Below are 12150 nucleotides of genomic sequence, written 5' to 3'. Positions count from 1 at the left end.
TTGTGGTTCTCTCTAGTGTCCTTTCATTTCACCTTGCAGGACTCCCTTGAGCACTTCCTGCAGCACAGATTTAGTTGTCATGAACTGCGTCAGGTTTTGTATGTCTTAATGTCTTGCTCAGTTTTGAAGCACAGTTTTCCTGAATTCAGGATTGATTCTTAGCTGACAGGTTTTTTCTTTAAGCATTTTGAATATATTTGCCCTGTACCTTGTATCCTCCAAATTCTGATGAGAAACCTGCTAATGATCTTATTGAAATTCATTGTATGTGAGGATTCACTTCTCTCTTACTGCTTTCAAGATTCTCTTTTTGTCTTTGTCTTTTGAAAGTTTGATGATTAATGTGTCTTGGTGTGGGTTTCTCTGAGTTCATCTTTCTGGGAGTCTGCTGAGTTTCTCTGACGTTTATATTCATGTCTTGCATCAAATTTGGGAAAATTTCAGCCATTGTTTCTTTAAATATTCTCTCTGCCTCTTTTGATCTCTCTTCCTCTTCTGGGACTCCCACATGCATATGCCACTTGATGGTGTCCCACAGTTCCCTTAGGCTCTGTTCATTTTTCTTCAGTCTTTTTTCTTTCTGTTCTTCAGACTCAATAATTTCCATTGTCCTGTCTTCGAGCTGATTCTTTCTTCTGCCTGCTCAAATCTGTGGTGGCAATGTTTTGTGCTTATTTCCATTATTTTCACAGTTATCCCCCATGGCAAGTCTTAGGTGGTATGAGGATATGATGACATAAAATTGTGGAGGTGATCATCCATGGCTGAATTTCCAGAAGCATCTATTCAGGTCCTGCCTGGTTCTGAGTCTCTGCTGCCTACTCAGCTGGAGCCACATGCTCTTCCTTGATATATGTAGGCTCACCTTCCCCTTGGACTCAAAAATAAAATGAGTCTTCAGGCCAGGGGCATTGCTTAGGCTCCAACTGAGCCCTGAAGGCCTCAGAATGGAGTCTTTCTCACTGTCAGCCAAGCCTCGAGGTTTCTGGTTGGTGCTTGGGTACCATGTCTGGTATCTTGTCACTTTCAGTGCTTCCTGGTCCCTTTCTTGACTCCTCCAGCCATGAGACCAGAGACTTGACCCTAAGGCCCACCTACCTGCTGGCTGACCTCCTGGAACATCTGCTGGCCTAAGCATCCATTTCTGGCCTGCCCCTAGTTGCTTTGGGTCCCCAAGTGTGACAACCAGGAACCACTGTTGACAGATTTCTCTCAATTCTCTGCCTGTTAAGTTGGGCTATGCTCCAGAAATAGCTGCTGTCTGCTCAGGGAGTAGGTCCAACTCCTGGAGCCTGTCTGCTCCAAGTCTGCATGACCCTAGAACTGTAAAGGGGGCCAGCTGGCAAGGTGTGACAGCACGTGTACATGGAACAGATAGCAGAGGTCCCAAACCCAAAGTGACTTAAAACCACAACGACTCTACAATATGTTCTTTAAGCTAGGGTACTTTGGAGTGAAAGTGTGTATAATTAATAGTTATGCCAGGACAACAGCATAAACTGGGACTTTCCTGGGCAAGCTAGGACACACGGTTCCTTATAAACTATTAGGGAAGGTTAACCATCCATCCTAGCACACATGTGTGAGAATAATTTCTAAACCATATCAGGAACCTATAAGAAATGCACCAGCGCTGAACATCCTAGTGAGAATGATGCAACATCATGGGGTAATCACATCCTCGGGTGGCAGAGGAAAACAGCCACATAGACAAAGAGACCAACAGACGTACGTAACTTTTGTTTTGGAACAAACTTACTCAAGGCATCACCCCGAGGTCATTAGGAAGAAAAAAATCATGAAATCACTGGGTGTCCTGAGGATACTTCATTTCCCCTCAAAGTGACTGCATTGATTTAGGGCCAGCTCAGGAGGAGATATGATAAACCAGGAGCATATAAAGAGGGATGCTGGAAGTGATGCTCACAGTGACAGAAAATGTGTCATGAGAGGTAAAGGAACAGGGGAAACAAGAGTCTGAGGATGTCACCTCCACCAGGGAAGGTGTTCCTTGTCTTAAAATCCACACATGTACCCACAGCATTCAGAACAGTGACTGGGGCTTCCCTGGTGGCGCAGTGGTTGAGAGTCCCCCTGCCAATGCAGGGGACACGAGTTTGTGCCCCGGTCCAGGAAGATCCCACATGCCGCGGAGCGGCTGGGCCCGTGAGCCATGGCTGCTGAGCCTGCGCATCCGGAGCCTGTGCTCCGCAATGGGAGAGGCCACAACAGTGAGAGGCCCGCGTATCAAAAAAAAGAACAGTGACTGACAACTAGCAATTGTTCAATAAACATTTGTTCACTGACTGAAAGGCTACAGGATCAACTTGATATGGAGAGTGAGGCCTGGAAGAAGGCAAATCTCATAGCAATCCGAGGTGGGCTCAGGAATAAAATCCAAGCTTCTCAACTTCTAGCCTTACCTCCAGTGCCTGTGGGAAGCACTGGACAGTCTTTGAGCATCCCAAACTTCTGTGGATCCTCCCACCACCACTTTGCAAATACAGTCCCTCCCCTACCCCACCACTCTATCACCACAGCCTTGGGGGCCCTGGAAGTTCCACGAGAGAAAGTTCCTTCTCTGCCCTCTCCAGCCCCAACCCATCTCTCCTCCAAGCTCTGGCTGCACAGTCACTGCTACCGTGTTTGGTCTCACCTGCCACCAGTTCTTTCCTTTAAGCCTTTCCTTCTGCTCTGCGTTTTCTGCAATAGAAAAGAAATGGCCTCTATGTCTGTTTTCTGCCCACATAAACTGACCCAGCTGGGGACACAAGGTTAGGCTTGGTATCCAAATACGTCCGTTCAGTTACTGGTTCCCCCACTTGCTGGGTGAGTATGGGTAACACAGGTCTCTCTCTGAGAAGAGGGGGTGAGTATGGGATAACATAGGAGGTGGAAGATGTGGGTTTGCTAGGGGTGTTGCCCCAGGTGAGAGGAACCGCGTTAACTGAAATGGAGCACTTGTAAACATTCAAACGATGAGACTGCAAAGTGGAGTGACTGGGTTGAGATATGTCACCTTTTATGGGACAGAATCTGTCAATAGCTGCTGGGTCTCCAGCCAGGGCAGCTATATATCCTTCCTATCAGAAAACCAAATCAAATCACCTCATCAGCCTACACAGGAAATCTTCTATCCCCCTCCCCATCCCACCCCCACCACCAAAGGTAGGTCAAAAGGTCTTGCTGGGAATCACTGTTACCTGTTTTCTTCTTGACTTCCCTTCCGGTTGAGAGGGAAAAACTCAGACAGCCAGTAGAGGACTCGTAGACAAGCTGGTAAGGTGAGTTCACTCCCATGGCTGGGATGTTTGTGGAAGAATCTGGAGTGGAACAGATGGGATTCTGCTTTCAATTTTTTTATTTTAATTTTTTTAATCAAAAGTATAATAATGACGTTTTTGTCCTAGTTGTATGGTAGATCAGATATTCTAAATTGCCCTGTTGTTACAAAACAACCAATTTCTGGAAGAAAAAGATTTTTTAATGCTGGAGAAGGCTCAGAGTAATTAAGAGAAATCTTTAAAGTTCTCTTCTACGGTGTTCTCCCAGTTCTCACGACTCTCCTGGTTCTGGCTCTGCTTGGCTCTGCCCTGCTACCCACCAACTGGCCCTCCCGATTTACCCCCTCCTCCTGGGTGCTGCCTCTCTCTACCTCGGCATCATTTCCACAAACTCCCCCTTTCAATACCTCACACTGTTCTCATGGCCAACCTCTCAATCTGGGCTCAGCAAAGCTGGAGGGATGGGAGGACAAAATGGAGAACGGAGAGGGGTGAAAGGATGATTCTTGGGGGTGGTCTCAGGAAAGAGCTGAGTTGCAAAGCGGACCCTTGGCTGCCACCTTTTCACGGCGCATTCTTGTAGACCTGTCTGGGGTGGGTGCAGTGGACGCATACACACATGCCCAGGCCAGACCCTTCCAGGCCCAGAAAAACGAGTCAGGATCTGGTGAGCCAGACTTCGCTGATTTACTGGACATGGACTCCAGCATGGCCTTCATCTTCAGGGTGAGGAGCTCAGTCAGCAGGTGGATAGACTGCCTCTGGAACCTGTGCAGGGTCTCCTGGCTGGATGGCCCCCGTTGGCCGTGGGTAGGAGAGTGCGTGGAGAATCTGGCCGGCCCAGTGGAAGCGGGCAGCATCGGCAGTGGTAGCACTGGCAGGGGTGGCTTGTTCTTGACAGGGGCCTGCACAGGGGCCGGTTCCATAAGCACCACGGGCGGGGCTCCAATGCTGATCTCCAGGCCCAGGATCTCAGAAGGGGTAGGGATCATGGGGTCAGTGATCAGCTCCTCCCAGGTAAACTCAAAGATGTTTCTGATGCCCTTGGGTACAGAAATGCCTGCACTCTGGCAGATGATGAGCACCCTGGAGATGCGGGCCGGCAGCTTGGGGTCCGTGGCGGTGTATTGCTGGTATAGTTCTTGGTTAGTATTGATGCCATTCATGGTCCTAGAGCACACATACTACTAGGTAATACTGTCCATCTCAGACAAGAAGAACCTTCAGCTGTGAGGAGGCAGACACCCTGAGAGCTGAATGAGAGCCAAAGTTCTCACCTAAGGTGAGGCCTTGGGGACAGATGGAATGCAAGTGCTGAAATGGCCCTTACAGGTCATTGAGCCAGGGCATCCTATGCGGGAGGATAAATAATTGGTCACTCTCTCCCACAAAGGGATGCCCCCCCGTCACCCCACTTCCCTTCCCGGGGATGCGTCAGAGACCACGTTAGTGAGTCACTTTGGGAGGAGCCTCGGGATGAGCAGGTTCCCCAAACAGACCCTGGGCTGGAGTAAGGAAAAGAATGGGGAAGGGAAAAATGTTCCATCGCACCTTTTGTAGTCAGAGATCTGAGGGTGGAAGACCTGCTTGTGGTCTCTCAATAAAAACCTGCAAAAACAAAAAGAAGTTTCATTGGTTCCTTCTGGGGGAAGGTGATGTGGATGGAAGCTCCTGGTTGCAACGCAAGGATGGGCCTGGATTCAACATGTACATCCAAGGGCGAATGGGAAAGGAGGAGGAGGATGAATTTTTTTAGTCCAACGACTAACATCGTTTACCACATCTCCTCAAATCTAGAACTTCTGACAACTCCTGCTACCGCAGCCTTCTAGTCATCAGTTCTACCACCTTCCATCCTGACAACCACTCCCCATGACGTCCATGGCCCTCTTCTCCTGCCAGACAATCCTCATTCTTTCACTCTTCAAACTGTGTCCTCTGGAGCCACCCCAAGTTTGCCATTCCAGAACTGCGCCCCTGGTGCACACCCTCAGCATTTACAGTGCGGCTGCCCTGGTGTGGAAAAGGCTATTATCTTTCCGGTTTCACTGATGAGGAATCGAAGGCTTACAGAGACAGAGCTCTTGGTCAGGAGTTGCCTGCCTGCAGACTCTTGGCATAGAGACCTTTCCAAAGACAACACGACTTCCTCACAGGCTTCCAACTGAACTGCCCATCCACCAGCAAAAAAAATCTCCTAGGAACAAGAGTCCCACAGAGCAACCCCTTCAGACATTCTGCTGGTTTGCAGATAAACTGGCTTTCTACATCTATTTGCTGACTCCCTGGCATCTCTATTCCTCAGCTTTGGAGACTCAGAAAAATAGGTTCGTTTTTGAAATGATAAGTCTACAGAACAAAGAGACCACTCAGAATCTTGGTCATCTGGGCAACCAGCCAGAGGGATCTGACCCTGACCATGCAGGGCAGATCTGTTTTAAAGCCAGGATTCAAATGAAGAGAAGACGAATACAATCCTTGAAATGTTAACTGGTTTGAGGAACCCCACCCCACCCCCTACCAGTTCCTTTCTTGTGAGGTTAATTTTGAAGATATGCCTTACAAACAGATAAAAGCTGGGTTTTAAAACAGCTTTATTGAGATGTAATTTACATACCATACAATTCACCCTTTTTAAAGTGTACAATGGTTTTTAGTATAGTCACAGTTGTGCAACCATCACCACTATCTAATTTTAGAACATTTTTATCACCCCCCAAAAAAACCCATTAGCACTCACTCTCCATTCCTCCTCCCCCGAGGCAACGACTAATCTGCTGTGTGCCTCTATAGATCTGCCTGTTCTGGACATTTCATATAACTGGAATCACACATATAACTTATGTGTGTGATTACATATAACAACATATAATCACATATAACTGGAAGTCTTTTGTGACTGGCTTCTTTTACCATCATGTTTTTGAGGTTCATCCAAGTTACAGCATGTATCAGTACTTCACGCATATACTTCATTATATGGAAAGACCACCATTTGTTGATCCATTCAGTATTGTTTGGACACTTCGGTTGTTTCCACTTTTTGGCTATTACGATGGAACATTCAGGTACAAGTTCTTCTGTGAATGGATTCTTTCATTCTCTTGGGTTGATACCCAGGAATGGAATTGCTCGGTCGTATGATAACTCAATGTTTAACATTTTCGGGAACTACCAGGCTGGTTTCCAAAGTAGCTGCACCATTCTACAGTTCTTTTTACAAAACCTGTAACGTATGAGGTTTTAAATTTCTCCATGTCCTTGTCAACACTTGTTATTATGTCTTTTTGATTTTAGTGCCATCCTAGAGGGTGTGAAGTGGTACCTCATTGTGTTTTTGATTTGCACTTCCCTAACGACTAATGATGTTGACCACCTTTTCACGTGTTTATTGGCCACTTTTCCACTTTTATATCTTCTTTGGAGAAAAGTCTTTTCAGATTGAACAACTGTTTTTCTTGAAAAGAAATGTCATTTTAAATTAAATGCACAAATAACCTCTATTTGTTACCATGTATTTATCTCTGCAAAACTCAGCTAGAGGTGACCACGTGACTCCATTCTGGCCTATGAGATGCAGGTAGAGCTGTTGGGTGGGATCCTGGATATCTTTTCAAGAAGTCTGTCTGCATGGAGAGAACACTTTTTCTTTACTCACTGCCCTTCTCTTTCTTCTTGTCTGGAATAGATGAGATGGCTGTAACTCTGGCAGCCTTATGGAGCCATGAGGTTACCTTGAGGAGGGAAGCCATGCATGAAAGGTGGCCGAGCAGAGGCACAGAGTCTGGACTCCTGCTGACATTGTGACACCCACACACCGGCACTTAACCACCTGCCTCCAAACTTGTTTCACCTGAGAGAATGAACCCCTCATCTCTTTAAGTCCCTTTATTCAGATCTCTGTTCCTGCAGCCAAATGTGATTCCTGACAGACAACCAGCCGTGTGGGAACAGCATCACTCCCTCCTTTCCGTATATTTAATTTTCATTGTCACGCGTTCATTTTTCCATCACTGAGACACAGGCCTTGCCCTCAAGTAGCTCAATGTTCAACAGGCAAAACAGACTTACAAAATTGATATAAGGGTCACACTGCCATAAAAATGTACAAAGGCCATGAAAACCCAAAGCCAAAAGTCTAAAGGAAGCTGCACTGAAGGCTGTCATAGAAGATGAATAAGAAGTCACCAGGCAGGTAGGAGGGAGAAGGCATTCTTGGTAAAGAGAAGAGTATGTGCAAAGGAACAGAGACATTTAAAGCATGGCAGGTTCAGGGAACCACAAAACACATCAGTATGGCTGGGGCCTTGGGGCTCTATGGGAAAGTACCAGACAAAGCTACAAATCGTGAAGGGCCTTGTATGCCATGCCAAAGATTTTGCATGCTATGTAATCATATACTCAGTGAAAGTACTCAATGTATCGTCTTTAATTGCTAGTTGCATCTCATGTGGTCTCTGCAAACAGAGGGCAAGCATCACGTCTTCTCCCCTTTTTACAGCCTCCTCGACACTAAGACACCAAGTAAGCTGCCACATGCCAGAAAGTGAAAAATGCTTATAGCATGAAAATCCGACAGATAGCCCAATAGGCCCATGTAGATGGCTATAAACAAAGTTTCAATTAACAATTCCCACAAAGAAATAAAAAGAGCATGGAAGAAGTTTACAAAGGATATGAAAAATGACGACCCTCATTCCAACATCTTCAAAGTTTTGCGGGCTGTCTCCTCTTGGGGGCAGGACAGAGATGAGGGGAGGAGTGCACACGCACACAGGCTACTATGCCAAGTCTGAGTGCTCTCTGCCAGGCAGAGGGAAATCCAGAAAAGGCAGTGTCACCGGGCGGCTAAGAACTCAGGCCACGTGACCTCAAGCCTCGCACTTGTGGACACTAGCCCCTGCCTCCCAGGACTGTGAGGACTAAATGAGGGCCTATGTGTTACGGATTGGCACAATGCCTAAAAGAGGTAAGTGCTCAATGAATGCTAAGCAGAAAAAGATAATCATTGGAAGTGGTTGAAGAAGGCTGTGCATTGGAAATGTCAGCAACTGGCTCAGAAGTAGGTGACTAGTGAACAAGGACGGAAGAGCACTCCAGGTGATGAGAACAGCGCTTGCTCAGGTTGGAGGCTCTAAATTGCCTGGCAAGTTTGGGGAACTGCAAGTAACTTGAGGATGCTACAGGTTACTTGGGGGGGGCGGGGGGATGTGTGGGAGGGGTGGGCAGCAGCCTGCTGAGAGGAGCTGGTGTAAACCGCTGAACCCTGACTTCATCTTGCAGATGGGAAACCACAGGACTGCTAGCAGAGGTGGCATCTATATTGTAGGGCGCTCCTCCCACGGGCCAGCAGTGTGTTGGGAAGGAGTGTGAGAAATACGACTGCAGTGGGATTAGCCAAGGAGGAGAGCTGTACCCACAGCACCCCAATTTCTGCCTACAGTAAAAAAGCAATTTCCAGCCTATGCACCTGAAAGAGTACTTCAAAAGGCACAGACCCAGCAAACTCCCAGGGGTATACCGTGGGGCGCAAGCAGAACAAGGGTGAAAAGTGGGAAATTTCTAAACAGGCTTTGCGAAAATCAAGGGCACCCAACGAAGAAGGAAGCTGAGGGGGAAATTCAGGCATGGCTTTGAAAAAGAGAAAAGGGCATGCTTCCTTCTCGTACTGGCACTGATTCAAGAATCCATTTTTGGGTAGAAGTTGTATCCAGCTGTATATTTAAAACCAAAATTAAACTGTGCTCCCTCAAGTAATCTGGTCCTGATTTTCTTTGCTATTTTCTCTAGTCTCTGGCTCTCTCTGGTTTTAACCAGAACGCTTTTGGTAAGGACAGTGAGCGGGCCAGATGTAACCGTGTGACTGCCATCTGTGAGTAAGCGCAGCTTCAGGCTGGGACAGGCAAGAGAACAAGCCCACACCTGATGCATGAAAGAGGTGGAAATGGAATTAGAAAACGAATAGACGCTGTCCTCTCCATTCAATATATAAAGAACGTTCTGGACAGCTTGAATTCTCTAGCAGATGAGAGGAAGAAGGGCTGAGCTATGGAGAGGAGTGGATCTGAGAGGAAGGAGAGGGGGGTCATGTGCATACGATCAAGCTTAACTGCCTGCTGCCCAGCAAGGTTTGTTCTCGAGACTGCAACCTCAGTCACCGCTCTTCCTCGAGTTGAATCCACTTGCAAACCACCTGCATCCTCCACCAGGGGGATCCACTGTGGCACCAAAGGGCCATTAAGATGAGTCTCCCGGCAAGACTCATGGAGAGACAAAAAAATGATCAACGCTTTGACCCAGTGATTTTAGTTCTGAAAGTAATGCCCAAGGGAACAGTTTTAAAAGGAGAAGGGAAGATAGTTCTTCAAATGTGGTCAAACCAAACAAAAAGATGCTTATAGCCACTTCATTCCTAACAGTGAAATAACGTAGCCAGCCAACAACTGAGCAAGTGTTTGACAACGATGCAGATTAATATGAAGTATTAGGCAGCAAAAAAATAACTTGCGCTCAGTTTTGAGAAATGTTAAATTAAAAAAAAAACCACACAAATGGTAGGTCTACATTGATTACACATCCCATAAACACCTATGCTGATCATAATTGGAAGCAGAGATACAAAGTCTTTCAGTTTTAAGGTAAAGATGACACTTTAGGAAAGAAGACAACAAACAAGGGCCCCTGAAAAGAAAGCAGCATGTTCTCAGACAGGCTTGTGACCTGGGAGACCTGGGCTGGGAGCAGGGCCCATTCTTGTATTTCCTGGTTTCTATATCAACCCTGAAAAACCGAGACTGTCTGCGCAGAGGAGTGGTGTGGGGACTGAGAGGTCAAGAGCTACACCCGTGTTCAAGCTCAGGGAAGCTTACTTGCTGATAATGACCAAATAGAAACAGAACACATCGTACCCCAGGGAAGGTTTTTACAACGGAGCAAAACCACCACCTAGCAGGTGAGCTTAGAGTTAGAGAGAACATGGCAGTTAGAAATGTAGCAGGGAAAGATGCTGTTTAAATGGAGGGTAGAAAACAAGTAATATTTGTGACCACTCCCATCACTGGACAGACGTACATTTACTGGGCATGGTTACACGAACAGCTGGGATTTACCGAGAAACGGTAACAGAAGATCAATACTCAGCCTGGGTGACAGGTTTTCACTAAAACACCCTGATTCTTTCGATTGTTCTGGTTTTCCCATCTTCCTAGACAATGATCTACACCATCCCACCGTTCTCCCCACTCTGCCCCGCCCCCCCCACATGCTCTGGACGTTAAGCCAATGTCCGGGTCCACACCAGCAAATGCCTCACCACCTACCAGCCAGCAGGGCAGGTGCCAGGACCACGGGAGTTTCATTTTCTCTCATGGTTTTCAGGAGGTTAACAAATTCTTTTCAATTATCACGACTAACCTTAGCCATATAGTTTTTTACAGGAACTGCCTGACGTATAACTGACTTAGTTCAATTCACTGGCTGAAAAAAAATTAAACACATATGGTGTGGCTATTCTGTGTTGTATTAACTGTAAAGACCAGTACCCACGTCCATTCCAAATTCTAAATTCTACTGCCTCATCTGTGTGTCACAAAAAGGTCAGCTGATAGCCATCTCCCAGGCTGCACTATGGCTTTAAGAGGAAATAAATTATCCCACAAGTCTTCAGCAAATGCACCGCTAAACATAGCAGGAATCTCATGTATATGGATTTAAAGTTTCTCCTTTGGGAATTTTGCAAGCAAACAAAATGATTTATTTAGCCAATTCAAACGAACTGTATCAAAACACACAAAGGCCTGGAGAAAAGATTACAATGAAAACAAATAATTCAAAGCAATTTCTGATCCAAAACATTTCGCTTAGCTCCACAATGCCACGAATGAGGTGTGGTCATGCTTTCTGATAGAAGATTTCAGCACTGCTGGCTCCCAAGTCAAACAACCCATAGGAGTAGCGTGAATGCTTAATATATGCTTGGAAGAGATGTGTTTGCCAATCCTTTAGTTACTAACAGGAGAGTTATGTACAGTCAGACCACAAAACATGTAAAAACAGATCAGAGTTGTGCTGTGCATCCAGCAGCACTAGACTTGTGTCTTTTGAGCATCTGAAATGTGGTGTAATATGACTAAGGAACTACATTAAATTTAAAACTTGATAATCAATTCAGTTATTGGCAAACTCTTAAATGTTTTCAGTATGTTTGGATGAACCTGGGTATGTGAATCTACTTTCAAATGTTTATTTTATGAAGTCTAAATACAGATCAAGTATTCCTGATGAAAATTTAGCATCTGAATTAAGATGGGCTGTAAGTGGATACACAGTAGATTTTGAAGACTTGGTGTGAAAAGAAATGCAAAATATCCCATTAAACATTTTGTATATTGATTAAATGTTGAAATATTTTGGATATACTGGATTCAATAGTTGACCCTTGAACAACATGGGTTTGAACTGTGAGGGTCCACTTATGCGCGTATCTTTCAATACTACTACAGCACTACAGGATCCACAGTTGGTTGAAACCAGATACAGAACTGTGGGTACAGAGGGCCGCCTGTGGAACTTGAGCATCCACGGATTTTGGTTTCCATGGCAGGTCCTGGCACATACAGAGGGATGACTGTATACCACAAAATTAATTTCACTTTTTAAATGTGGTTCCTAGAAAACTGAAACTGACACACCCGGCTTACACCTCATTTCTACTGGGCAGTGCTACCAGAGCACGGGTCTGCAGCCTAAGAACTCCAGTGCCATCTGCTGGACACACTCCTACAAAACAGGCCCACAAGAAACACTAAAACTGGAATTGTGTTAACGCTGAAGGACCCCGAGTCTGAAATGGAAGAGGATAAAACAA

The 12150-nt window shown here is 45.9% G+C and overlaps 1 protein-coding gene across 1 annotated transcript in view; it reads right to left on the bottom strand.

Annotated features, from left to right (window-relative positions):
- C11H3orf20 (chromosome 11 C3orf20 homolog) overlaps window positions 1–4450 on the bottom strand; it is a 32921-nt gene extending 28471 nt beyond the window's left edge. The window contains 2 exon segments of the mRNA XM_032647963.1: window positions 3204–3323; window positions 3919–4450. Coding sequence (XP_032503854.1) covers window positions 3204–3323; window positions 3919–4450 — 652 coding nt within the window.
- Window positions 4451–12150: the final 7700 nt, after the last annotated feature.

This window comes from Phocoena sinus, chromosome 11, assembly GCF_008692025.1.
Source record: "Phocoena sinus isolate mPhoSin1 chromosome 11, mPhoSin1.pri, whole genome shotgun sequence".
NCBI classification, from domain to species: domain Eukaryota; kingdom Metazoa; phylum Chordata; class Mammalia; order Artiodactyla; family Phocoenidae; genus Phocoena; species Phocoena sinus.
Note: the sequence above shows the minus strand (reverse complement) of the source record. Positions and strands in the feature narration are given on the sequence as shown.